General features: G+C 31.1%; 1 protein-coding gene across 1 annotated transcript in view; it reads right to left on the reverse strand.

Annotated features, from left to right (window-relative positions):
- The window catches only part of Sgcz (sarcoglycan zeta), a 452049-nt gene that overhangs the window by 123297 nt on the left and 303026 nt on the right, over positions 1–25726 (reverse strand). Inside the window, exon 4 of the mRNA XM_077792646.1 lies at positions 8543–8630. Within this exon, the coding sequence (XP_077648772.1) occupies positions 8543–8630 (88 nt within the window). The remainder of the gene's footprint in view (positions 1–8542; positions 8631–25726) is intronic.

Here is a 25726-nt window from a genome sequence, read left to right on the forward strand (position 1 = left end):
TTGAGGTCAGTGCTCTGCCAGGAGGTCTTTAGGACCATAACACAGAGCACTGATTAGTAGAGCTAGCCTCACAGAACTGCCCATAAGACCCAGAAAAGAAAGAGCCAGCAAAGTTTGAGATCATCTATATTAGGTTTTGTTCTAGGTTCTCTAGGAAGAAAAATTCATAATATTCCTTTTCTGTCTACAAATAATTGAAAATTTAAATATTTGAGTCAATTTGGTTTTTTTCAATTTTTAAAGTTATAACACAGTCACTAAATAATAATAATACAGTTACTTACAGTAACTTGAGAAAGTTAGTGTAATGATTAAGGATGGTATAAATAATATAAATACTTCTATGATAACAACTTTTCAGAACGTGTGCATTAGTATCTTTCCTTCAGGTTTAATTATCATCATACTTGAGTACAGATATTGAGGGTCCTAATTTCTACAAGTGTCATCTTTCTACTGATTATCATAGGCATCTGCTTCCACTTGTAACTTTCCCAATGTGATTAATTAATATTAAACCAATTAATATTAGTTTAATTCATGTTAATTAATTAATAATGAACTGAGAATCAACAATGCATTAATCATTTTGAATGAACATGTAGCATTAAACCTAAAGGGTTTTGTTGGTCTGTGCTTCAATATTAACATAGTTCATTTTCCATAAAATATTTATTCTTATTAAATTGTCCCAGACCATTACTGTTGTCTAACCATTAGTATTGTCTAAGTTAAAAATAAAAGGAGTCTAACTGCTGTGATTCTGCAATCTGTATACGGGGTAAAAATGGGAGTTCATAACCCACTTGAATCAAAGTGTGAAATATGATATATCAAGAACTATGTAATGTTTTGAACAACCAACAATAAAAAATCATTTAAAAAAATAATAAAATAAAATAAAATAAAAGGAGTCAATGATAAAAAGTTAAATTTGGTATGAGAGAATTATCTGTAACCTTCTACTTTTTATATGTCCTACACCATCTGCAGTCAATTAAGTGATTCCCAGGTGTTCACAGTAATTGCTTTAAAGCAAGATTAGATGTCACTTTAGGGGTCTTTAAATATTTATTATAAAACTCTCATCTACATTTTTCTCCATTTATTTAGGAAAAGAACATGCTGATGTTTAGTATGAATGAAAATAAGGTGATTTGCCTTGTTGAATTATTTTGTGAATTAAATTTCATTTAAAAACCACTTTTTTATAAGTCAGAATTTCATGAAAGTAGAAAGGCATAACTAGGATACTGACTTAAATCTGAGCATAAAAATAAGTAACTATAATATGTGTCAAAGACATAAAAATATACAATCTGATATCCTTCTGTAATTATTATTAAATATTGAGGAAGGAAATGAATCAGAAGATTCATTGACTGATTTCTTCCTCTAAAGGTAAAAAAGTAGTTTTTCACTTTTAAGTTGGGAATAGGAAAGAACCAAAGACACTCTAGCAAAATAGACTCATGTCATACATAAGAAGCCCAGAAGCTTGATCAAGTATACAGTTATTTACAGGTAGATCTAATAATACTTACAGCCACCCGTATATACGTAAGGCACACTTCAGGGAGTGGTCTAAAACCTTCATATATGTAAACTTATTCAATTCTCATATGTGCTATTGGAGGTAAATACTCTTATCATCCCCACAAAAGCCTGAAGAGGATGCCTGAGTGACTTGCAGAAGGTTGTATAGTTGGGAAGTGACAGAGCAGGTATCTAGTTGTCTTTTGAATCCATGCTATTAATTATAAAGTATATATAAATCCTAAAACCAGTTTCTGAGAAAATTATGATATCTAGGTGAAAATGTTCTCTACATTATTTTTATATTATACAAATTATATGGTTGCCCGCCTAATATTGTTATCAGTGAAAATTCATATATTTCCATGTTATAATAAATTTCATTAAACTTAGGTTCTGCTTTTTTAAAAATTTTCTATAATTAGTCATAACTAAATAGCCATTCTAGAAATTGTGTTCTTTATCTGAGAGTATGAAATCTTGAATTATCTTAAATTTGTAGAACATTAAAAATTGTTCTAAATAGCATTTTTGTATATTATTTTTTCAATAGTGAATGGTTTCCTTTTAAATCATGAGATTTTTCTCACTGTTTAAATGACTCAAGTTATTTTGAGGTATGTTGTGTGAAATAAAATGTTAATATTTTAATTAGTTCTATGTATACAAACTCAGAAATATTTTGTTTTTTATTTTAAAAGCCATCCTAGTTTTGCATTTCAATACTATCCAGCTCTATGGAGAAATAAACATGTGTATGCATGTGTCCTGCTTTGGGGGGAATATACTAATGTGGGCAGAGGAGCATCCATCCAGTAAGAGTCTTAGGGTATCAATTTATCATCAGTTAATGTCATTTCTGAAATGAAAAAAAAATAAAGTCACAAGTAAACTCCTGTGGAAGTAAATATAGATTAAGAAATATTTAAAAGACCACATATCAGTTCTTGCAAGTAAGTTTTGATGTTTATCCCTGAATTACATTGAACCAAAATGTAGTTATGTTTTGCTGTACCCCTCTCAATTATTTTATATAACCCATATTTTGCTTTCATGTTCTCAGAATGCTTCAAAGCATTTTCCCAGCATCTTAGTAGACCCAGTGTTTCATTTAGTGCAAGGTTTTTAAAAAATAGTGCACACTATGTAATCCAATGTTAGGGTCTGTAAACGAGTCAGGATGGCGCCTGGCATTTTGCCAGGGGAATGTTAGAGTCTGTAAACAAGTCTGGATGGCGCCTGGCAAAATGCCAGAGGGAGTGATTTGTGAAGTAAGGCCAGTGAGCCATTAAGTGTGGAGACTCCTTATTGGTTGACTGATGTATCTAGTTTATGCTAATTAGATAAGCTGTGTGGAATATATATATACCCCTCCTGTCCTACAATAAACGGCTCCCACTCCTACTGTATCAATGTACACAAGTTGTTCGTCACCCCCGCCCCCCTGGTTATTTTGCTGCAGCTGGACTGCGGCAATCCAACACTCTTTATATTGTACTATTTGTATATTTTGTAAGTGTATATGAGAAAAATATGTGTTTTCCAAAAGATCATACTTAGTTCCTAGAGAATAGTAAAATCATTTCAGTTTTAGTCATTTCCCTTCACAACTTACCACCAGGAAAGTCATTGTAGTTTAATTACTGTCTAAGATACAAAGATGTATTAATAGAAACTTTAAAAAGTTTATCTTCTTATAAAATTACTGTAGTTTAAAGTGATTATTTTGTGAGCCAGGTGTGGTGGTTCAGGTAATCCTAGAGGCTTGGGAGGCTGAGCCTTTATGATAGCAAGTTCAAAGCCAGCCTCAGCAAAGTTGAGGTGCTAAGCAACTCAGCGAGATCTTGTTTCTAGATAAAATACAAAATAGGGCTGGGAATGTGGCTCAGTGGTGGAGTGCCCCTGAGTTCAATCCACAGTAACTGCTCCTCAAAATTTTATTTTGTCACAAAAATAGTGTATTAATTCAAAAAGAAAAAAAAAAGAAAAAATCGAAGAGAAATATATCCTTTTTAAATTTTAATGCTTAAATTTTCTTATTTTTCTTATTAAGCAAATCTATGGTCATACATTTTTCAAAAGTTCTTTTGTAAGTGTCTAGCTGATTGACAGTCCTAAGAAAATGTAGACAACCAATTCTGGCACATATGACAGTTATCATCCCTACTTACTGACTTTGACTCCATCCTAAGTCCCCAGGGCAAAAAAACACAAGAACCTAAAGACCTCTAGAGAAACCAAAGTCAACCCTGCTGCAGTGGCTGACTATTATAGCTTTCTCTCCTATGAGGTTATTTAAACCTCCAAGTATAAAATTTGATAAAGAAAAATCTTGTACTAAATATAACTATCACTTTCTTTCATTTATTGCAAGTGACATTCCTTCTTATTGCTATACAGTCAAGCTTTTTAAAGCCCTCCATTACTATAAGCATTTAATAACTACTGCAGAAAATCAGACAACTAAGAATTAAGGACTGTAATTAATGTTTTGTACAATTTGATTATGACATTTTTGATAAATGGAGAAGACACCATGAAAGATGAACAAATGATTTGGGCCATATAGTTACCAATTCCTAGGAACTAATTCATTCAGAATCCATTCTCCCAAATTTATTGAACCTTAAACAAGAAGAATAATGTTTAAATGGGATGCTGTTTAAACCATAAGATTGAAGTTTTAAGTACACTTTAAATGCAAATTTGAGGACAAAGACACTCAAAATTTAGATGGCCAGGCAGCCCTAATGTGTTACCAAGATGACTTTGGAAGTGGCATTGTGGAACTTGTTATGTTTATGTCACAGGACTACATACAGAGCCATTCTGGGCTTCTCCATATTGCCATTTGTAGAGGAAATTAAAATAAGAGGGGCTTCCTAAAAAGAAAAAATAGAAACAAAACTAATTCTACCTATTAAGACTATTTCTTATTATTTTTCCAAGTTTACCCTCCTTTTTATATCCTCTAGCTATAGAATATTGATAAAAGTCATGAGAGGCCAATAGGCATTTAGACATTGTTTTATTATTTATTGTTTTATTAAAATTTTTATGTTATAAATATCAAAGATGCTATAATATAAAAATATATTTTATAATATAAGTGAAAACAGTTTTACTAAACTATTTTAATAGTTTAGCCAAGTTTTTCATTACAAAGCAATCATTTTACTGACATTAACATTTATGTTTTTAAATTACCAATAAAGTATTTTAAGTCTCTTAAAGGTCAATCATATTATTGGTAAATAAATGATAACTAACTATATTGTGGGAAATATTACATTTTTAGTAAATCCTATCACTACATTGCTAAGTATTACTATTATTGGTGTTACAAACTAAGTTTATATCAAAACTACACAAAAATATTTTAGTGGTACTACTCTAGAAATTAGTTTTATTCTATATATCATATTGTAGCAGTTTTCTAAAATAATAAGAGAAGTTTTGCAAAGATGGTTCATAACTCACATTTTTATCCATATTATTTGATGGAAAATTATGCAAAACAGTATCATGTTATGAACACATGTGAACATAAAAACAGATAAAATCACAAACCAGTTTTTTCACCTATATAAAAGAAGGAATATTCTGCTAACAAATGTAGTAATTATAGATCAAATAATAGAAAAATTTGACCTGGAGAATGATTCTGAGACTTGTTTAAGAAAATTCTTGCTTTTTCTTCAGGGAGTCTGACCTCTTGGGATGTTGTACTGTCTTTAACCACTTCTCAACCAACAATCTCTTTCCTTTCTTTCAGCTTTATTCTAAGAAGAGAAAGTTGGAGGAAGAAACTTAAGTTCATTAATCTCCTCCAAAATTATGAAGGTCATGAAAAATTAGAATCTTAGATTTAGTGGGAAGTCTAGAACTTATAAGTCTACAAAAATATTTGTCAAATTGATTTTTTTTTTTTACCCAAAGTCTAAAAAGTTTAAGATTTAGTTTGATTATAAATGAGCAGTCAGGTATACATGAACTCTTGTCTGTACATTTATTGGATGAATATAATTTGGTTTCATTTCCTGAGAGTGAGTCCAGATAAGAATGAGCACACTGCCTGCTTTGTGCCTGGATTGAGCATATCTCTGTGAACTCAGTTAGATGAACTCAGAAAGATGAACAAAAGAGAAGGATAGAAAGAGAAGGATACCAGAAAAATGAATATTTATTTTACTGAAATCTCTTACATATAACTTTGAAGACAAAATGGAACAAGTAGATACTGAAAAAAAAAGATTTTTGTTTCCCATATATAATGAGAATAAAATCTCATTATGCTTTTCTAATAGTAATTGACATATAGGTAGACTTTAGAATTGTTTTACTTAGAACATGAAGTATATCTGAAATTATTATTCAAAATTCTTGTTCATAATTGTCAATTATGTAATTTTAAAAATATTACATTTTAAGACATTATATTTTATTAAAATATTTTATTAAAATATTATATTTTAAATATTACAAAACATATTGTAATATTTTAAATATTGACAAATCATTATGGGCAAGAATAGTATCACATCTAAATAATAAGTACACATCCTTAAACAAAATTTGAAAGAAAAAAAACAAGGTTAAAACATTTATTTTATGTCACAAAATTACAATTAGTCTCTAAAAATGAAGGTTGTCTAACTACACTGTGTGAATTCACCCAATTATATATTTAAATTTTACATAAGGTATATTTATCATTTCATGATTCAAGTTTCCACACATCTTATATATTATCTGTGATGTTTTTATGACATATCCCTGTAATAATATTAAAATATAACATATGATTTAACTACTGTCTCAATGATACATAAAACAGACAAACAAAAAATCATGAAAGGTCTCAAAAATACCGATACACTTGTGATTTAAATCACACCAACAATTTCAATTACTGTATCAAATCAATGCCAAAATCAATATATTACTACCTGCCCTTTGAAGATGCTGAAATTATTTCTATTATTATAACAGTCAACCTGTCATTATCCCTATTTTAGAGATGAGAAACTGAGTCTTCAAGAGATAAATTGTGTTGCTGCTCATCCAACTATTAAATAGCCCCCTATGGTTTGATTTCAAATGTGAATACATAATCTTCTCAGCCCAGCCCTAGTCTCCCTCTTCTTTTGATCTGTTTATTGAAAAATGCAAGGCAGTGAGAGACATAATTCAACAATGCTACATTCAGAGGACCAGTTTTTAGATTAAGCTCACAAGAAGTGTACATGTACCAGCATTAACTTATTAATTTGCTGCTTTTAAAGCTGTTTAACATTTCTCTCCCTCTCCTCTTTTTTTATTTGGTAAATATTATTACTACAATAATACATCAGTTTGGAAAGTGGACTGAAAAACAAACACAATATATTGTTTATATTTCTTTCAGGAAAACATCCAGTGAAATGCGAAGGGCATCTTATTACAATTCCTATAATCAACACAGTTTTGCTCTACCTTCAGGGATTATGCAGCTATTATGTCTGACAGTGGACTTGGGTACATGGTCTTTTGTGGTTATTTTGCATTTTGACACTTCCACTAAGGACTTTTTTTATATGAAGAAATGAAAGCAAAAGACAGTTTTATCTTGTGGAGAGTTCTCAAATTTAAAAAAATTATGATATCAGGCAAATTGCCTATTGTAGGCTTCTTTCTTTTGGCTTGTGTATGCAGTTCAAAAATAACAATCACAAATTTGTGTTAACATTAAAATTGAGGAACTGATGTTCTGAATCAGATCTGCATCCATAGCATATTTCTTTTCTCTAATTTTTAATCAATTTGCTTGAGGCTCATCTTTATAACTGATATATCTTTACTTATAACAAAATCTTATGTAGTTATAGCAATTAAAAGATGTCTAATGAAAAACTTTAATGAAGTAAAAAATATTCAAACTAAAATTAAATTTTTATAAATGAAATGCAATTAGAGTTTTAGAAAACACATATATAAAAAAGTTTCCTTTTTGACTTCATTAAAACAAATAACAAAAATATTTCATATAAATACAAAAGAAATAGACACAATAAAAATTTGTGGTTGTAAATATCACATTTTAAATGTCATATTTTTCATATTTTAACTAGAAATAATGAAAACATGCATTTATATGTAAAAGACAATTAAGTTTTCATTAACATAAAATTAACCCAGTCCTCAAAACTGTCAATTACATTTTTCTCACTCTCCATATAAATATGATACAGATCAACAGAATTATAATATAGGTAAATAGATATAGGTATGCAAATAAAGATAGACAAATAAAGATAGATGTTAGGTAATGTCACAGAACCCATATAGTATTCTGAAATTACCTCAGCATCTATATGCAAATTAAATCTGTGTATAATTTTACATAGTTGCAACTGACTTTTTATCTATCATTTATAAAAATGGAGTTCAATAACAATAATATAAGTTTTGTTAAAATATGAATCTCTAAATTAAAATGTATTTGAAAATGTAAGAAAACTTAATTTTTTACCTTAATATAACTTCTGTCCTAAAATCCTTACTATATAGTTAATTTCAACAAAAAATTTCAAGTAATTGATAAACATTAATATTTATTATACTTCATAATTATATGATTTCTAAATTTATATAAGCACTTAATATTAGAAAATTATTTATCTAAAACAAAGGATACATAGACCTCATGATATTATATACTAGTCCACATGTTTTAAGGTGTATTTATTATAGTTTAATATGAGTTATGAAAATATTTTTTATGAAAATGGTGCATTTCATATTTTAGGAAAAATGACCAGCAAAACAAATGTAATCCAGTCCCACAATAACAAATTGTCAAGAATAATTACTAAATAAAGTAAACCATTACTAGTCTATGGCACATAAAATCATGTACAAGATAACTGGGCTGTGAAATTACATACTAAAAAATTAGCATACTTTTACTTTTTCCAATTTAAATGGGATAAAAATTTAAAAATAATTTTTACCCCCAAACACTCACCTACTGTCAGCTGTCCAGTTAACTGCCCCATGTGATTTCTTGCATTCACTGTTACATTCCTGTCAGACTGTAAGACCAGTGGGCTATCCTGGGAAACATGTATAAAATAAATAAATCAAATAGAAAATATCACCATAGTCAAACACGTATGAAATTATACTGTATTTCTGTGAAATCAAAATCCTGTTTTAAAATATTAGGTAGTTGTTTTTATATTTCAAACATTGGTTGAACAATACAAAAGAAATGAGTGCCTCATAGTAATTTCTATGTAGAACATGAATGTTTTTCTTTTTATCGGAGGGCATTAACTATAAGATGCAAGCATTTCCAACTCTACTGATTATTGTGAGTCAAAAGGAGAGCACCTCTCTTGTTTCTCTCTCCCAGTGGCATATGCTTCTGGCTGCACAGACATTCTATATCCAATCCCAATGGGGATGTCCCTTTTATAGGTTTAACTTGCAATTTTCAGAACCAGCTTAAAAAACAGACCCTTAAAATTACCTTATCTGATCACTGTCACTGTGGATTCACTTAATCCTCAAATTTCAAAAATTCCATATATTTTGTTTAAAGCCTGTATCACAGGACTAATTCATTTTACTGGTGTTGTGTTTGTTTTATTTCATTGTTTCTCTCTTTTTTTCCACTTGATTATATAACAAGAGGAAACATCCATGTGACAAGGACCATGGCAGTCACATGTATACAGTTACATACCCAATACTTAATATACTGCTGAAGGAAAGCATTTGTTAGGGGTTTAATGGGTGGCTAAAAAGTCTATATAAAAAATTGATACTCCCTTGTTCATATACCTCATGTGTAAATGCTCATGAATCATAGAATGATTTAAATAAGAAGGTCTGGAGAAAATAAGATGCTTGCATAGGAGATTTTCTATTGGGTTATTTAATTCTGCTTAGTTGTTGACTTGTATCACTAATTGAGCCCTTAATAGTAAAATTATTGAAAGGCAATCCCTAGGAGATTTTATATTGAGCTTTTGCCATCGTTTCCCTCATGCAAATAACTTACAATTACCTATTCTTTCATTTTTTATGCTAAAATACAAGTAGGGTAATCATTTACAAATTGTTCATTCATTCATCCAATAAATATTTGTTGAATACTCACTATGCACAATGTAGCTTTCTAGAGGTTGAGGCATTTTGGTGATCAAAATATAGAAAAATACCTGCCATCATAGAACTGGCTTTTAGATATTGAAACTCTGTAAAAATCTCTCCTGATAGGACCCTCACACTGGAGCACTCTAGTCACTTCTACACTGATGCTGTTTATACAAGTGGTTTATATACAAACCATACAAAAAGTCCTTCAAGATGAGGATTTGGAATTTGTGATTGGATACACATAGGAAGATTTTATGGACTTTTTCCTAAAGCTACTCTGGGTCCTTATGACCAGATGCAAAGAGATCAGCAAAGACATGCGTACACACACACACACACACACACACACACACACACACACATTCATGCATATATTCTTGTGCCTACATGCACAATGCACACATTTTCTTTCAAAAGTGGATTTTGCTAGTATGCACCATCTAAGACTTGAGTTCTAAAAGTAAGTTTCCATGGCATGAAGAGTATGTTCATTCTTTCAATGCATTTGTGCTAAAAACAACTATAGTTAATGTTATTCTCTTCATGTATTTTATCACAACTCAGTTTCTTCTGCCACAAGTCAAAAGTTTTGTTTCTGCATTAAAAAAATTATCTAGTTTTTTTCATAGGTTCATCTATATATATCTGACATTCAAGTTTTAAAATATCTGAAGTATTTTAAATTAATTCTATCATTCATTTTAAGTGATATGAAAATGCAAATTTCTGTTTACAGTAGAGATTTTTGACTAAGTAAGTACTGTTTGCAAACAGCTATCTTATACCCAGTAAGAACACTGCTATCTCTAATAAGGACATGAAGATGTTTTGTGAAGACACATAAATGCACATAAAAGATTGTATTTAATGTTTGCAAAATTCAAACAATGCATTTTATAAAGTAGCTATAAATTCAATAAAATTTATCTGAAAGTAAGAAATAAGAACTCTACAAAAGCACCACATGGTTCAAAAACTTCTTTAAAAAATTATATTAATTAAATTTTAATTTATCTGCTTTCAATATTTAAATAGTAAAACATACATGACAGTTTAGATTTTTTAATTGATGAGGTTATATATTTTCATTTGAATTACTATACATATTAAACATAAATTTCTGTGAACTTCAGCAAAAATAACAGCAGAAACATCACTATGTATAATTTACAAAATATGTAAGGATCTTACAAGAATTATTGCTATATTAAATATGTTAAGATCCAAGAAAAGTCAATTTTAAAAAGCAATAGGCCTTTCATCTGATTTAATAGAGAAACAGTCTTGGTTAGAATTGAAACTTTAATCACTGTGCTTCTTGTTTACATGATATCAATTCACTTTTACTGGAACCGTAGGGATCCTATTGAAGTTCTATCCCTGGCATGCTTCCCTTCTCTTTGACATTATTCCACTAAATTTCCTCTTGGAATTAAATTTTTATATCCAGATTAAAATTTTACTATGATAGCACTAGCAATCTCTTTACTTACTAAAACTATAAACAGAGCTATCAGTAATAATGAGAAATTCTCTACACAGTATTCATGCGAACAAAATTATATTATTATGCTATATTGATTTGTTAAAATGTGATCCACTGAATTGAACCAAAAACAAGTAACTGTGATAAACAAAGTCAATGCATATAACTGTGTCACTTTCACTAACATGATATGTGGTCCTTTTGCATACACACACATGCACACACACACACACACACACACACGTATGTATCAACAGAGTAATCTTAGAACCATATTTGATATTTGGGCATTAGAACCATTGCTCATTTATCTTAGGTACAACACAATGATCTTTTATACAACAGGTACTCAATCCTAATCCAAATGCATGTATGTGATAAACTAAGTATAAAGAAAATGATAGCAACTTGAACAGTCATCTAATGCAGATATAATCCAAGGCAATGTGTAAGTTTGATACCAAACATATTTCTACAAGAATCAATACTAAAATACTATCACTTGCCAAAGATATTGATATCTAAAACTGTTTTTCCTAAAGAATTGAATACTCACTAGGCTTTTATCATGTGTTTATTTCTTTAAATGCCTCCATTGATAAAATTACCACTAATTTTATTACTTTCTACTCTCTTTATATTCCTTCTTTATATTCATTTGTATTGTATTCCATGTGCCAAACTTACAATGCTAGTATCTAGTTCTAACACTTAAAAATACACACTAGTACCCTCATATGGTTTATCCTTGCTGAGAACATAAAGTGGAGAAAGCTATTTTGTGATATTTTGTCATGGAGTAGAGACAAGATGTGCAAGTTCTGTAAAGATAAGGTAAGTGAATAGTTGGCATGTTATTCTGCACAATATACTAGTAAAATTTAAAAATGTGTTTTTCTTTTTTTATGGTGAAAAAAAATCTTTGTATTCCAATATCTATTTCCAAATCAAGAAATCCCCCATAACAGAAATAAAGTATTCTAGAGTCTTCTGGAGCTGACAGCACTGTGGCTTTCATCCTAACAGCATTCCTGCCTACTTATGTACTCTTGAGAGAAAGCAGGCAGAAGAGTCAGTGGGAAGGCAGGGGTGGTATTCAGGGGCCCCTTTGTTCACATTTTTAATGTGGCCATGCCTGTCCCTTTGCTAGTGGTTATGGAAAAATCATGACCTGTGCTTTTCTTCTCCCCTTAATATTTTTGAGATAGGTTGTGCAAGTAATGAAGGAAAAATAATTCATCGTATTTATATTTTCTCCAACTTTCTTTATCACAAATATTTCTTAAGTATCTATGATGTATCCAGCTCTCTTCAAGCCACTGCATGCCAAAGAGAATCAAGAAAGACAGACTTTCTTCTCTTAGGGAATTCAGAAACCGTTTGGCCACATAGACAATAAACAAGAAAGTGAAGCAAACAAAGAATGCTAGCAATAACAGGTTGCTGTGACAGAGATGTCTTTACAAACATATTAGTTTTATTGATGAGATGACCTAAGTATTACAGGCATATAAGAAATTCAGTTCCAAGTCATTATTCTTGCCAGCTTACCTATTATGTCCTGGTAGAAATAGCAGTATAAAGAATAGCAGGTAACATTGCCACTTGTCAATGACAGACATTCTAAATCATTTACATATATAAGTTCATCTGCTTGTGAACCTAAACATATACCACCATATAGGATCAATAATGAAGTGATAGAAAGACAAAGAATGGACCTTCCCTGGTTATTTGAGCCCATGTCCTTGGACTGTCAAATACTAGCTGTTTGACTAGGCTAGTCACCCACATTTCTGTTCCACAGTTTCTTCATCAGTAAGATAGGGTTAAATATATAATTTGTGGGCTTGTTAAGAGAATTAATGAGACAAAATATATGAAATGCGTAGATCAGTGTCTAATCTGTGTTGGGAGTACTGTTAGTTTTGCTTTGTTACTTATTCCTCATTACAACTGTGGTGCTTCATTAATAATAGTAAAAGAAACAGTCTCTTCTGTTTTACAGCTGAAGAAACTGTAGCACTGAGAATTAAAGTCACTTCCAAATCACATAGCTAATAAAAGACAGAGGCAATGTTAGAACACACCAATTTTTGTCTACTCTTCCCTGTCATCCACCCCCCATGAGATACTGACTCTCTTTGGGGTCATTTATTTGTAGGTTTTCTAAAATGTCTAAACAAAATCTAAAAATGAATAAAAATTAAATTCATCAGAATATACTTTAAAGTCTTGTTCAGTATTCCAGTCCCTAAAAGACAACCATACCCACAAATATATATACACACACACACATACTCTATATTGCCATCATTTATATTTTGATATCATAGCACAGTTTGCTCTGTTTTACTGTGTCTTTTCGGGTTTGGGATAAAGACGCTCTTATGCAATATCCTGCACTCTTATGCAATATCCTGCACTATCCTATGTCTATGCATCTTAAAAGGTTGTAACCTATACAAATCATGTTAGTTAGTTCCCTAGAAGAATATCATTAATTAATGATGCATTTTGTCAGTGCAGATTTTGTGAATTTGATAAACCCTTAATTGAATTTATAGGATTTTACTAGGTAAATTTTCTTCCCTTCACAGATACAAATTATAGGGTTTTTTTTAATTATCTTCAAATCCTCTAAATTTCCAGTCAGCTATTTGAGAAGTGTGTGTTACGTACACCTTTCTTTGTCTTTCTTGTGTCTACTGAATGATAAACCAGAAACTCACTTCACAATAGCTCCTTCCTGCTCACATTGTTTTTAATCCAGTGTTAGTTTTATAAAACATTCTCAAATAAAAAATATTGGTGTGCTTGAATTTAAGAAATAAATTGAAAAAACTGAATTTAAAAAAAAAATAAAATATTCACTGATTTTGTTTTTCATTCCTGGCTTTGAAAAATTTCACATTTGAACATATAATATGATCCAATTTTACTTTTCTAGCTCCACTCCACACTACCTTCTCTTGCAAGTGTTACCCCAAATTTCCATCTTTCTCAAATATATACCACTTCTATTTATCCTCACCTTTTGCATCTGATGCTTGAAATTCATATCCATTTCTCTTTTTTTGTGGTAAAATTACAGGCATTTTCAAGACCCAAATCAAAGATATGTTCTAGTAAAGTCTTCCTTTCCCAACAGAGATAGAATTCAGCTGCCAGCCTCCACTTCCTTAAATAGTCTATGTTGATGTCTATTACAGGCCTTTTATCTTGTTTGCTTTAACCAGTCACTTGCTAGTGTCTTCATTTATTTGGACTATTCTGGGAAACATAGTGTTGTTGTCATGCCCTTTTTCCTGTGCAGACTTTTGAAAGCATAGTTTGTGCCATGCTTGACATATAGTTTATTGTCAATAAATGCATGTCGACTGAGTGAAAACTAAGCACATTTACAACATAATGTTCCCAGACTACCTGTGTTCCTCTAGATTTGTGTTCATGTCACAGAGCATTTATAGAGCTCTTTCAACTTTCTCTCTTTCTCCCTCTTTTCCCAGAGCAAGAATTCTAAAAAGTCACTAAAGTGGAACAAGTCATTTCATATTACTATTTTTTTAATGTGGTCTGAGGATGGTATTCAGTGCCTCATGCATGCGAGGCAAGTACTCAACCACTGAGCTACAACCCCAGCCCTCATCTCACATTATGGTTTAATTTATATTCATCATCTCTCTGCCCAAGGCACCCACTTCATTCCTTCCTTTAATTATTTGACCTACTTAAGAACCTGCAAAACAGGTAATTGTTTTACAGATCTTTGGTTGATGAAAATATCACATGACATTTCATTTCCTTCTGATTATGAATCATTTAAATATTGAAATTTTTATTTTCAAATTAGAAATGTTGATCATGAGAGAATATGTTAACCTGATTTCTTAAATTCCCAATGTTTGCATTCTAACTTGAACATGAAGTAGTGCAGGAAAGGGATAGTATTAATGCCAAATCAACTTTGGTGCATTCCTATGCCAATACTTGTATTGAGAATCTCCCATTCTGGTTCTTTTTCTGTTATAAATTATCTAGTCATGGAGGCCACTGCTAGGAACGTCTTCTGAGAATGTTCTATAACTTTGAATGTCCTTCTTACTCCTGCCTGCCTCTTAAATATGTTACAGGAATCAGGGGAATCTATAATCCTCCTCCTGAAGTCCTCTGTATCCCAATTACTATTAATGACATGTATCTATAATGATGCAACAAGGAGAAGGTTTACACTTGGCATTCCATGTATAGGGAATCCTTGGTAGCCAGCCACTTCCTATATTAAATGCCACAATTCAAACTGTAGTCATAGTAGGCTTAGGAAATGAATGCTTCTAGAATAAGTATCCTCAAAGGGAAAAATACTATGTCAACCTTAAGTAATAAAGATCCAAACAAGATGAAACTAGGACTGTTTAAATCAGATGATCAAAATTTCCTAAGATGCTTCTCTTTCTGTCAGACAATATTTGCAACAAAAGAGATATGTCCTCCTAGTTTATTTCCACTTCAGGTTGTACCTCCACTCCAGGTTGGGTCCCTATGTTTCCTCTCCAACTGCCCCTTAGGTCTTTCTCCAGGTTGACCTTGCCCTGAGTGCTCACTCTATTCATTCTGACTGTGGCTGCTCTGTGCCCAGACAGGATGATCACTAAGGGAGGCTAGTTGAGATTTGCCCCAGCTGGTGGGATACAGGAGATTGACATTTGTCTAGATAGGATATATAGACTTGAAGAGCAGAAGGAAATTTTAAAGTAAAAGTGAAAATCTTCTACAAAGAATGAGATGGAAAATTAAATTAAATCTTCAGATTTGATGCAAATGACTAAGACAAAGTAAGGTCTTTCTGCCATTCGATGAGTTATTCAGACAATTTATATGCCCTTAAAAATAAATTTTAAAGGAAAGTAATTCCTTTAACTTACTTGCTTATATGCATCAAAGAAAAATGCTAAAGTAGCATTTTAAAACAAAATTCCTCTTTATGTCTGTAAAATGGTACTCAAAGGCCTTGGTAAAAATGCAATGGATGAGGTGTGTGAAAGACTTGCAAAATTTTTTGGAACTATTAGCTACCCTAAACTGTTTGTACTGGGAATTTAACCCAGGGGCACTTTACCACTGAGTTATGTTCCCAACTCTTTTCTATAATTTATTTGGAAACAAGGACTCTCTAAGTTGCCTAGAGCACAGTCACCAAGTTAGTGAGACTTTCCTCAAACTTGGTATCCTTCTGCCTCTGCCTCCAGAGTCACTACCTTGATCTCAAATCAGTAAATACTAATGGTGACTTGGATGATAATGATATTGATGATGGTAATGATAATGAGATGAGTGTGTGCTTTTGTATGTAATAGAAGTTAGGAGAGAAAGAGAAAATTGGAGATGTGTATTTGCATTTGAAATAGACTTCATGGTATGTGACAGAAATTAATAAGGAAAAACTTAATCTTGCTTGAAATTGGTACTGCAGAAACAGTAAGAGATCTAAGGATTCTAAAATTTAAAAATAACAACATATTTAAACAAGAAATTCAACTGTGTCAAATAAAATATATATTCTTCTTCAGAAATCTCTAATATGTGGTAAGGAAATGAGACAAAAGAAAATTATTTTGGATTACTTTTCCTTAAAAATATTTTCACTCATGCCAATTAAGTTTCCACTACTTGAAATCTCCTTTTTTTTTCTTTCTCTTAAAATCTAGTTGGCTTATTAAAAGATTGAAATATCCAAAGACATTAAGAGTACATTTTTAGATTACTTCATGTTTGTAGGTATACTGTGACTTAATTCATGGAGGAGCAGATGAGGAACACAGAAATGTATTATTTATGACAAGCATTTTTCCATAATGGCAAAAATAATGGAATTACAAAATATGAAATAAAGTAATAAACAATTGGTTATAAAAGCAAATAAATACAACATGGTTATATTACCTGTGATGGTTAATTTTATGGGTGGATTTGGGCCATAGAGTTCACAAATATTTAGTTAAATATTATTTTGTACGGTGTCTGTGAGGGCAATTTTCAATGAGATTTATGTTTGATTCAGTAAATTACTAAATTACTCCCCACAATGTGGCATCATTAAATTCACTGAAGGCCTGAGTAGACTAAAAAGGCAGAGTGAAAAGAGAATTCTTTGTCCCTTCTTATCCTTCACATGGGACATTGGTCTTCTCTCACTTTGGAACTTACACTAGAACTTGTACCATAGGCCTTTTCTGAGTTTTATGCCTTCAGATGCAGTTTATAACTACATCATTAGCTTTCTGATTTCTTAGGCTCCATTAACTCTGTGAGATAATTCTCTAAATTTAATCTCTTTATATATAGGTTCTGTTTCTCCAGAGAGCACAGATTAATTCAGTTCCCATATTAATTACTAAAGAAACATGATAAAAAGTATGAATTTTGAGCAACAATCAGATCCTATAAAAAATTAGTGTCCCTTGTATCTGACACTATGTGAATTTCTGTGCTTTGAAGTATTTTGTTAATTGCAGTTATACATTATCTTTATCTCACAATATGAAGAAAAAAATAGAAATTATCCCTTTTTTCAACTTTCATGAATATTGCTACAAAAATTAGTGGCAATTCTTATCCTTTTCTTCCTCAATTAAGTAAATGGAGTGGGGCTGGGAGTATTCATGAAGTTACTTCTTCAAATTACTGCAGAAAAGTCAAAATTCTAATTTATTTTCATACTTTTACAAGTCGAGCCCCTACACCTTCTTCCATGAAAATCTAATGATGACAATTTGGGTATTGAAGAAATATAAAGTGAATTTTACTTTATTTTTTTCTTTATCAAAATAAGCTACAGTATCTGAGCTCAACAAACATTGAAAATATGTCATATCAAATAGTATATGACATGACTAGGGAGATTACCTCAATGCTTAGGAATCTGTAATTTGTGCATGCAAATCTCTGTAGATCTTTCTAAATGCAGATTCAGGAATAAGCCTGAGATTCTGTATTTGTAAGAATGTTCATGTGTTGGTCTACATGTGACTTTGAGTGACACTGATAAACAGTAAGCGAGAGAGGCACATTAACACAGTTTTATTTTCCCCTACTTCCTTTTGTTTCAGCTAAAGCTTGATGTAGGAACTTCTGAAGAAACAGTCATGATCTCTAAGATCACTGAAGCATCTCAAGTTAATTTTTGGGTTCCTAGAGAAGACTTTTCTCATTATGATATTGAATTGATCATGCCCAGAAGAGTTCATGTCTGCCATCTTTGAGTGTTCCTGTCAGCTATTTTAATCTTTTACCAGGTACTCTCTGACCTTGAGCTGACCATGCCCCCAAATATCTGTCCTAAAGTGAGAATATTTAGGAATGTGCCTGCTCCTAAAATGATTATGCATAAGTTACCAAAATAAAATGCCCTTGCTTCCTTTGTTCTGAAAGAGCATGGCTTAAGAGAGAACTCCAGTGCTCTTCTTACTCATTGCAGCTAATGAATCTGTCTCCATTCTGTCATCTTCTGGTCCTGCTAATTGGTTTAGCACTAATCAAAAAACAAACTCTTTGAATTCAGTTACAGTATGGCTGACTTTCTGTAAGATTAGCCACAGATATCTGAAAAGTTCCCTCCAAGAAATGTGATATCTAAAACATGGTCTGAATCCATAAATTAAGTAGAAAATTGCAACTTTCTCAATAAAAGTAATTTTGAAATATTCCCAGAGCATGCCAAGCCCATGTCAAAACTACAAATCTCCAAATTAAGATGTTTGCCCTTACTGTCCTATTTGTAATGGAAAAGGCTGCTCAAAAAAATGTGTCCACTTTTTCCTCAATACACAGCACTCAGATATTTGTAGCTTTTCTTTTTGTAAATTTTAATTAAATTTATCTTAACTGATAAAAAACATAAAAATTGTATATTAATATGGTACTTTTTGATGTTTATATATTAATATACATATACACACATTGTACAATGTTTAAATCAAATTAAACATATCTAAGTCTTTCATCATTTCTTTGTGGTAAAAACTTTCAAAATTCTTTATTATAGCTTTTTGAAAAGTACAGTACATAATTCTCATATAGAGTGATCCTATTGTGACATACCACACCAGGACTTCTTTATCTTATTTGATTGTAACAGTATCCATTGATCTACTTTTCCCCATTCCTTCCTTTCCCTTCTGTTCCAGTCTCTTGTAACCACAATTATACTCCCAACCCCCATGAGATCGATGTTTTTATATTCCCCATATGAGACCATGAGGTATTTGTCTTTTTATGTATTATTTGTCATTCAGCATAATAATCTCCATCTTCTTCCATTTTATTACAAATCATAAGATTTCATTACTTTTTATGGATCCATAGGACTCCATTGTGTGTACATGCCACATTTTCTTTATCCATTTATTGCCTGGTAAACACCTAGGAAGTTTTTATTTCTTAGCTATTATGTATGGGCAGCAATGGACTTCAGACGTCTCAACAAACTGATTTAATTTTGGGGGGATATGTACCCAGTAATGGGATTGCTGGATCATATATTAGTTCTATTTTTAATTAATGTCCATACTGTTTTTCCATAATGGCTGTGATAACTTACTTTCCCACCAACGATGTGTGACCATTTCCTTTTCTTAACATGTTCACAAAGCACTGTTATCTTTAGTCTTTCTAACAACCATCTTGTAGGCAAGCTTGATTATATATTAAATCCATAATTGATAATATGGAAAGAAAGGCCTAGGTTATACAAACCTACTGCCTTCTTCATCTGAGGCCCTAGATTGTCATGGAACCACACATGGAAAGAATCATTCTCTAAAGGTCTTCCTGGGCCAGTGTCACCATTTTTAGCAACAACCCTGGATGGTAAAATAAGAGATAGTTTTTGTATTTGAGTCAACCAGTGAGATACCAGAAATGTTTGTTGTAGAAATTTGCCTACCCTGATAGTATATCCTTTGTTCTCCTCTGTAAGGAGCTGAATGTCTCAGTGTTTCTTATACCCCAAAGCCCCCACATTTCAGTGCCCTTACAAGTCTTCCTGTACTATCTCATGAGTTCTCCATATTCCCCACTCTTTAATCATGCTGACTTTTCTCATAACACTGATAAGATTTCAAATCCAGTCAAGCTAAAGATGGGTCTATTAAAGAACATATTCTAAAGTGATGATATGTAGCAATGCATTTCTCTCTTGGGGTAATTAATTAAAAAAATGTTTCATTTAGAGTAAGGATTAGTACATTTGTTTTAAAAAGGGACAGATAGTAAATATTAGGCTCTGAATGTCATGAGGTTTCATTAGAAAACTTTCCACTCTGCTATGGTAGTTTAAAAGGAGCCACAAACAAGATATGAATGGGTATGACTATATTATAATAGAAAATGCTTTTTATAAAGGCAGCCAGCTGAAAGTCCTACCTAATTTACTGACTTCTCATCTAGACTTAATCTCTAATGGTTTTCAGAATCCAAAGTAATGGCAATTATATGCTTAACATTTTCAAAATAATTCTAATATAAAGATTATTTTCATATATTTTTTGCACTGGGAATTTAACCCAGAGGCACTTTACTACTGAACTACACCTCCAGATCCCTTTATATACACATAACATATTTTGAGACAGTGTCTCACTAAGTTGCTTAGGCCTTATTAAATCAGAGGCTGGCCTCTAATTTATGATCCTCCTGCCTCAACCTCTCAAGTAACTTGGATTACAGGTGTGCACACCCTGCCTGACTTTAAGTTTTTTAAGTAAATAATGTGCAGTGATAACTTTATATGCATATTGTATATTTCATAAAGGGAAATATTCTATTATTTAACATTATTTTATTAATTTTTTTAAAAGTTGTGTTCATGATGCATTTGCTTCCAGAATAAGTATGATTCAAAGCTTTTATCAATTTTTGAAAGCTATCCCCTATCAACTCTTCAACAGTGCTTCTACTGCAGTGTTACAATCCCCCCACATGGAATTCATATTTGTTATACCTTCTTTCATTCTACCTTTCATGACTTTTTAGATTTCATGTTTTCCATCTTGTGATCACTCTTCAATGCATGGTAGTTTAGAGCTTTATGTCTTATGTTCACAATTCTTATTTTAGCTGTGTTGTTAAACTATCCATTAAAATATCAATTTAAAAATATATTTTTACGAAGACATACTTTTGTTATTTTTCTTCAAATCTGACCAGATATTTCAGTTTCAATATTATTTTTTAATTCTCTCTCTTATTCCACTGTTTTCATCTTCAGTGTTGTTATGTAGAGTATTTAGCATTCTGTATCTGAGAATTCCAATTGCTGGAACAAGTATGCAATCTAAACTAGTGCATCATTGCTTCTGTTGAATTTCACTTTTCTTGTCCCATTTCCTTGTTGTTTGTTTCTCCAGTTTATAGTTAATATGTGAGAATTCCAAGGAGCCTGGGTTAAAGATTAAGGAAGAATTCTTCCATAGAAGGTTTATATATTTGGCATGTTTGGCACAGGAGGACAATACAAATCTGGAGCAATAATATAAATTTAAGAGGACACAACCAAGTTTAGAATATCTACAGGGTATAGTATTTACAACTACAATGGCCAGACATACTTTTTCTGTTCAACTGGTTAATAATCTCAACAGCATCCAGTTATAGGTTTTGCCACTTGTGTCTACAGGAAACTTGGATTAAAACTTTCATGTCCTACTGTCTTTTCAACAACCTGTTTATTTATTGATTGATTTTGTTTTTATGCCTTTTTCAAATTAGAATTTCAATTAACATGCATACTTTTAAAATAAATTTATGTGTTAGCTAGCTTGTCCATGGACCTTTTTTTAGAATGTGGATTTTGCAAATTTATAAGAAACCCAAATGGCCAGGCATCTTGGCATTTGCCTGTAATCCCAGTGGCTTTGAAGGCTGAGGATGGAGGATCATAAGTTCAAAGCCAGCTTCTACTACTTAGCAAGGACCTAAGCAACTTTGTGAGACCCTGTCTCAAAACAACAAATAGATATTGCTAGGGATATGGCTCAGTGGCTCAGTTCCCCTGGGTTCAATCCTGGGTATAAATAAATAAATAAATAAATGTTCATTAGGTAACATTTTTTTAAAATGAACTAATTATTATTCATGAAGAGATTAAAAAGAAGTGAAAAGTATAGATCCAAGGGTTAAGAAGAAATAAGTAAAAACAAACTCCTCTGATTTTAAGGATGTAATAGTAAGTAGCTTCAAGTTAGAGAACAATTAGTATCTGGAAATATATATTATCATATTTTTCTGAAAAGCATGTCACATGAATGAGAGAGAAGGATGTTTGCAAATTCAATTTTTTGTTTATAAGTTTCCAGGTAAGAGGTGGAAGGAAACAGTTAGAATCCACTGCTATAAAAGGCATAGCACTTGTTCACTATTTGGTTAACAGTCATATATATAATAAAATTGTAGTTATATAGCCTAGAAAGACTAATAAGCTCCTAAAGAAAGTAATCTGTAGCTGCATATCAAAGTTGATCCATTATCAGAAAAAAAATTTTGAAATGAGGAAATAACAAGTTGTTTTACAAAAATTTCTACAATAAAATAAACTGGAAATTTCCAAATGTAATAATGGATATAATATATAAATATTAATTTAAAGAGATTTTCCTATTAAATTACAGAACTAGCAAAATATGAAAAATCAGTGATTCCTTTACTATTTATGAAATCATAATAGGATCTTGGGACTCTTTTTATGCACTGTTAGTATTTCCCCATAAACAATAAAGATAGATATAATCTCAATGTAAACAGAGCAACAAAGTACTAAAAATATTATGTTCTTATGAGAACATTATTTCTTCCAAAAAGATATTGTGCTACAAACTTGAATAATGTTAAATTGGCCACTAAAATCTATAAACAGTACTAAAGGCCTTTTAAACCATGAGAAGTAAATATGCACATGCACTTATATTTTTACTTGTTCCTAGGGTTGAAACTTGGAATTTTACTCTGAGTTTCCTGGTAGTTAAGGCAAAATAAAACTTGTTATGCTATAAAATTTTTATTGCATTTTAAAGTTAAGGAAAGAAACTAGTTTGGAGAAATATATTCCCCCAATACTAGCATCTAATTTCTCCCTTAGAAGTTTAAATATACTCATTTAAAACATTTGTTTCTAAATTCAGGCAAATCAAATGGTATACTGCTCTGTGGGCACCGAGAACTGCCTGACCTAATGTTTCTGGGAGCCAGGCCCTGCATGCTAGGAAAAGGGGCAGAATTTCTTCCTAGGTCATAAATAAATAAAGCAGTAAGTGAATGAACAGTTTTGTATTTTTTTTTAGAAAGATGCACATAATTGTTGATCTCACATTCCTCAAAATTTTGTTTCATTCCCTATGTAAAACAATATAAGTAATGTATTATTGTATTCATGTGAAAATAATGCATGAATTCATAAATGTTTACAAGAATAATATGAAAATATATATGCATATAGAACTAATACATGAATTTCATAACCATATATCACATTGCACTGAGTTATCTAATTAAATGATTACTAGTCACATTTCTTACACTCTCTTGAAGACATATTTTGTTTAATATAATACACTTTGAGAAAAGTTGGGGAAATTGATGGGTGGTTGAAACATGTTATATAAAATACTTTTATTTCTTTCACATGCTTCACCAACCAATATGTTACCATGTACTTGAGGCTGAAGATTTTCTTTTGTTATTTATGAAAAATGTTTGCTTATAACCTAATTCTAATAAGGTTAGAATACATAAAAGAGATAAGCAGTTGAGACATGTATTTTGCCAGGCAATCATTGACTGCATTTTCTTTCTTATTTTGTCTCCCTTTCAGGAAAAAAAAAAATGAACTCTTTCATACAAATGAGGGAATGAAAAACATGTCTTTCCCAAATAGAAGTTGTTAGCAGTGCTACTGCAACATTATATAAAATTTCTGAATACAAAAGGTTTTAGTTCTGTCAAAATACCTAACTTGCCTCATGTTAATATAATTTATCCCTCATAGATATGGATATTAATATATAACATTTATATTAATAGATAGATATGCTGTATCGTATGCTATATTTGTAAGTTCTACTGTTAGTTGTTGATGCCCAGTTTAAAAATTTATCTTTATGTCTGTTGCTCTCCTCCATGAAGGTTTTTAAACCCTAAAGGAATGCAGCTTAAAGATAAAATCCACACTTTTATACAAAAGGTACATAGCTTTGCTTCCATCAACTCCTCTAAGACTGTCCATTAAAGATAACTTTATAATCTAACTTTATAATCTGCTTGTCTCATTTCTTAAATAGATGAATCTGCACACAAGTTAACTTGAATTATTTTTGCATGCATATATCATCTATTTGTTTCTACTAAAATTCCAGCTGAGAGAAAAATTCATAGAAGATTGAATGATATATATATATATATATATATATATATATATATATATATAATGGTTACTTTATATGTGTACATTAACAGATATGTAAGATATAGAAGACATTTTTTTGTTAATATCTTTCAAAAATAATTAACTCTATTTAAAAATAACTACAATTTTTATGGATGATACAACATGAAGCCATATTATACACATTTTTAATTTTTACTCTAAAACTCTTTTAACATTGTTTACTATTCTGTTCCATGAATTCCTTATGAAATTCTACACAACAAATTTCTTAAAAATTTATGCTAAGAGCTGGGCAAGGTGGCTTACACCTGTAATACCAGCTACCTGGGAGGCTGAGGCAGGAAGATCACAATTTTGAGGCCAGTTTCTACAGTGAGACCTTGTAACCAAATATAATAAAAAGAGTTGGGGATGTATCTCAGTGGGCAAGCACTCCTGGTTTCAATAACTAGTACTGCAAAAATAAATAAACAAATAAATGCTAAGAACTTTGTTTCCTGTAATGGTGGTACCCAGTATATTATATGTCACTTTTCTCTTTCCCTGCTGAAATTAAAATTGAAGTCAAAATATAAATACTATATAAAGATGGGTTTATGCTCCTATTTTTTTCTGATCTTGCCCTATTTTTTATTCTTAGTTTTATCAGAATAACTTTATGTGGCACTATTATTCATGTTTTTGCTATGTTTTTGAGTTTTTAAAATTATATTTATCATTTCTTCTAGCAGGAGAAAGGTATATGTATAAATGTAGTGCATAGCAGTATGAATTATTATATTTTACAATGAAAATGCGATGCACATCAACATATTGAACAGGGGATAATAAACATCATGACAATTCAAATTGATTCCAAGCAAGGATGAAATTTAGATATAAATATATGGATACACAGAAATATCCAATAATTCAATATCAATAAAAGATCGTTTACTTCTTTTAAAGTATGAATATTTTAGACTTTAAATATTTTTTAAAATTATAAATGACACAGGAATTTGGTAGTTTGGGAAGAACCCTATCTGACATTTTGGTTGGAGGTAGACATTTAAAAATAAGACAAACCAGTAGTGAGATTGTGCCATTCAAAAATAAATAGCAATAATTACTAAGTTCTG

Source organism: Urocitellus parryii, chromosome 14 (genome assembly GCF_045843805.1).
Source record: "Urocitellus parryii isolate mUroPar1 chromosome 14, mUroPar1.hap1, whole genome shotgun sequence".
In the NCBI taxonomy this organism is placed as follows: Eukaryota; Metazoa; Chordata; class Mammalia; order Rodentia; family Sciuridae; genus Urocitellus; species Urocitellus parryii.